The 3963-nt window shown below is 42.4% G+C and overlaps 1 protein-coding gene across 1 annotated transcript in view; it reads left to right on the forward strand.

Moving 5' to 3' along the window:
- Nucleotides 1–1836, forward strand: part of cdc42bpb (CDC42 binding protein kinase beta (DMPK-like)) — a 25638-nt gene extending 23802 nt beyond the window's left edge. The window contains exons 36-37 of the mRNA XM_016662121.1: nt 121–182; nt 1046–1836. Coding sequence (XP_016517607.1) covers nt 121–182; nt 1046–1168 — 185 coding nt within the window. The 3' untranslated portion in view covers nt 1169–1836. The remainder of the gene's footprint in view (nt 1–120; nt 183–1045) is intronic.
- Nucleotides 1837–3963: the final 2127 nt, after the last annotated feature.

Genomic DNA, 3963 nt, shown 5'->3' on the forward strand with positions numbered 1-3963 from the left:
CCGGGTCGACCCGGGTCACAGCGGCAACGCAGAGTAAAATAGCAACCAGAGCTGCGTTGCTCAGCTGCGTTGCGTTGCACAGCTGTGCTGCGTTGCTCATGTTTGTGTTTGTCGGTCCAGATTTCAGCTCAGGAGCTTCGACACGCGGCACCTGTGAGCCGGACCTGGACCTGGACCGAGAGGTAAAACCACCACCAGCTTCCTGTAAGGCAGGGTGTCCAAAGTGCGGCTCGTGGGCCGTTTGTGGCCCCCTGAAGGGTATTAAGTGGCCCAACAACACATTTGTTTTTTTATTGTTTAGAATGAGATTTTCACAGACAAAATGTTTGACACAACAATTTATTTATTAATCAAGTTTCACAAACATACGACAACCTTTACTTGAAAGTAAATTTTCTCTGAGTAAGTTGATTAATACAGGAAGTAGTTTAGAAGACGGAGTTACTCCAAAACAGAAACAATCAAACCAAAAACTTAGAAACTGTAATCCTCTCCTGTAATAGCGGAGACATCCAAGACATTTTTATGTTTTTATGTTTTAGATCCTCCTCTTCAGTTTTTGGCACAGGAAGTCGCTTCAGGAACTGGTTCTTCGCTCTTTCACTCCTGGTTTCAGTTTTTTAGCTGTTGCGTTTTGCTAACTCTGTTGCTAATTTAGCATTATTAACTACAGTAAACATGAAGGACATCAGGAGATTTTAAACTGTTGCATTCTGGGTAGAGAAAGTGACAGGAAACGGAACTGCTGCGCACAGACTTCAAAATAAGAGCATGAATATAAACTTTATTCAAATGAAAGTTTACAAAACTTCAGAATTTATCTGAAAAAAATTAATTTACATGAAGCTAAGTGAATGTTTTCAAAGTTAGCTAGAGCGCTAAACTGAAGAAGTGCCGTTAGCGGATTAGCGGTAGTCTGTCCGTTTCTAAAACTCAGTTTACTGTTGAGTGAATTTTTCCTCTGATTTTGTCCCTGAAAGTTTGTGATTCTCATTATCCCTCCATTTACACTCATTCTCTCTCTCTCTCCCGCTCGCTCGCCCAGCCGGACTCCGACTCCACCAAACACTCGACCCCCTCCAACAGCTCCAACCCCAGCAGCCCCCCCAGCCCCAACTCCCCCCACCGCAGCCAGCTCACCCTGGACGGCCTGGAATTGGAGCCCTAAGCCCCGCCCCTTGCACATGTTAGGCCCCGCCCACCTCCAGGTCTGTTGGGGGCGGGGCTTGTCGAACAGACTGAAGACTGGGAGTTTAGCTTTTACTTTGAGGATTTTATCATGACAGAGTGAGTCTGAGGTTACTGCTGCTTTTACCTGCTGGGAAGCCCCGCCCCTTTCCCCAGTTTTACCTGGATGTACTTTACCTGCTGGGAAGCCCCGCCCCTTTCCCCAGTTTTACCTGGATGGATTTTACCTGCTGGGAAGCCCCGCCCCCCGCCCCGGTTCGACGGCCCTGGGACCAGTCACTTCCTGTTCTTCCTCTTCTGTATTAAAAACACTTTCCATGTGTTAGCCGCTCAGACGGACGGGAGGTCTCACTCTGAGGGAAAAAAGAAAAACACTGTATTAATTATTTTAAAGTTTTGTTAAGCTTGCACATCATCATCGTTGTTGTAGGAGAAAAATAATCTTTGATTTGTAAATGATGATCTTTACTCTTCCCCCCTCACCACCTTTAATCTGACTCCACCCCCTGGCTCCGGTCAGGTAGCAGGGGGCGGAGTCACACCTGGACACTACTGCTTTTACTTCTTCCAGAATCAGTTAAAGAATATTTGTAATGATGAAATGTTTAGCAGCCAAAAACCACAATAAAGAACCAGAGGAGAGTCTGAGTGAGTCTCACCTGCACAGGTAACGCTCCGACAGGAAATGAAACCAAGTGATCGGTGAAATCCTCCATGAACCGATCCGTCAGAAACATTTCTAAATAAACTGCTCTGCACCTGAAAAACGGAGGGATCAGGGAGACGGTCTAGTTAAAGTATTTACACCTGCAGGATTTCTGGAACCTGTCTGACAACACGAAGCAGGCTGGGAGACCTCAGGAGGAAACGCATCGCTCCGTTTCTAAACTTCTGGGACTAAAACTTTTATAGCTTTTATTTTCTTATTTATTACTTAAACCTTAATATAAGACCTAAAACTCAAATTATATTTCATAATTATGACTTAAAACTCATGATTACAACGTTTATCTTTGTAATTAAGACGTTAAATCTTGTAATTACGAGTTTAAAACTCATAATTACAACTTGTAGTTTGGCAATCACTACACGAGAACTTGTAGTTACGTTTTCCTGTTGGGCTTTTATTTTTTAATTCTTGGCATAAGTGAGTTTCCATATTAGGCCATTCATCTTCCCAGAGAGGCCGACCCACCTCAGTTAAGGTCAGAGGTCACAATTCAACAATAAGAGAGAGAGACCGAGAAAAAATATCAAACAAAACTTTCTAAATGTGAAACGGGTGAAGAAAGTTTAGTGGAAGGAGAAAAGGTGAGGTCAGGAAATATCCCACTGCTTGTTTTAAATATCAGAACCGTCTCACCTGGACTGAACAGAACCAGAACCGAACCACTGCTCAGTTAGAATCAAAGTAAAGTTTTGATTTTGTCTGGAGAAACGACCTGAGTGAAGTTTCCACAGGAAGATGATCTGGGTCGCCATGTTGCCTGCTGGTTCTGGTTCCAGTCCACCGGATCTACCAGAACATCTCAGAACTTCATTCTGCTGACGGGTTTTATGGAGATCCTGGATTCATGTTCACCTTCTGAACGAAAGGTGAGATAAAAGCCTGAAGCTCGTTGTGTCAGCAGCTGTCGGGCTGAGCTCCCTCTGTGCTTTTTCTGGAAAGTTGAGTGGAAGGAAAACAAAGTTCTAAAGCAGGATTGGCTTCAATATTAAGTTCATTTCTTGGTTTAGATGACAAATCACATTTTTTAAGATTCACCAAATAACAGCAAGCAGATTTATTTACACTTCCTGCTGTAAAAATGATAAATTCTGCTTCCTTTCATGTTTATTTTCCTGTTTTTTTTTCTGTGAACTGAGAATCTGAAACTTTTCACATCATTTGGTGATTAAAACATGTTTTGCGCAAATGAAACATTTTTCTCATGAAGAGGTCGGGAGTTTTTCAAAGCGGAAATCCTGCCTTATTGCCATGGCGACGCCGCATTTTTCCTTTGTCGTTTTCAGGTCAGGTATCAATGATTAATTTGGCCCCGAGTCGCGTCTGACAGGCGCGTTAATCATTGATGAGGTGGTTGTTTACTCAGCAGGAGGCGGCCAATCAGAGCGTGGTCTGGGACCGGAAGCGACAGGCCGGCCAATCAGAGCGGAGCGGAGAGGGAACCGGGTCAGACGGAGACTTGGTAACTCAGAGCTGCTGGCAGTAAAACTGAACATAAATTATCAAATTTAGGTTTCATTGGAAACTTTCAGTTTTGAACTTTTCATTTTCGTCTGAACTCTATTTGACCTTTGTCAGCCGACATCCGTTCACACACACACACACACACACACACACACACACACACACACACACACACACACACACATCCTCTCACACAGTCTGTGGTTTTCTGTGTGAAAAAGCACCTGGATGTTTAATCTGCAGCGGATTTGAATAAAAACATTGCAGGTCTGCAGCGGCAGAGCAAACAGGAAACGGTTCAGCAAAAGTTCAACTGACTATTTAATCAGATCAGTGACGTCATATTTATTTAGTTAAAATCATCCTGAAGTTTGTTGCAACATTTAGATTTTCATCACTTTACAAAATATTTTAATTTTTGTTCATCAAAGTTTAGTTTTATTTTGTTTAATTCAGTCTTAATTATTTTTTGTGTTTCATAATCATGACTGTAAATTACAACTTATTTTATGACTTTTAAATTCAATCACAGCTTTTATTTTGGTAACTGACTTTAAAACTTGTAATTCAGTGATTCTTGAGAA

Source organism: Poecilia formosa, unplaced genomic scaffold (assembly GCF_000485575.1).
Source record: "Poecilia formosa unplaced genomic scaffold, Poecilia_formosa-5.1.2 Scaffold360, whole genome shotgun sequence".
Classification (NCBI taxonomy): Eukaryota; Metazoa; Chordata; class Actinopteri; order Cyprinodontiformes; family Poeciliidae; genus Poecilia; species Poecilia formosa.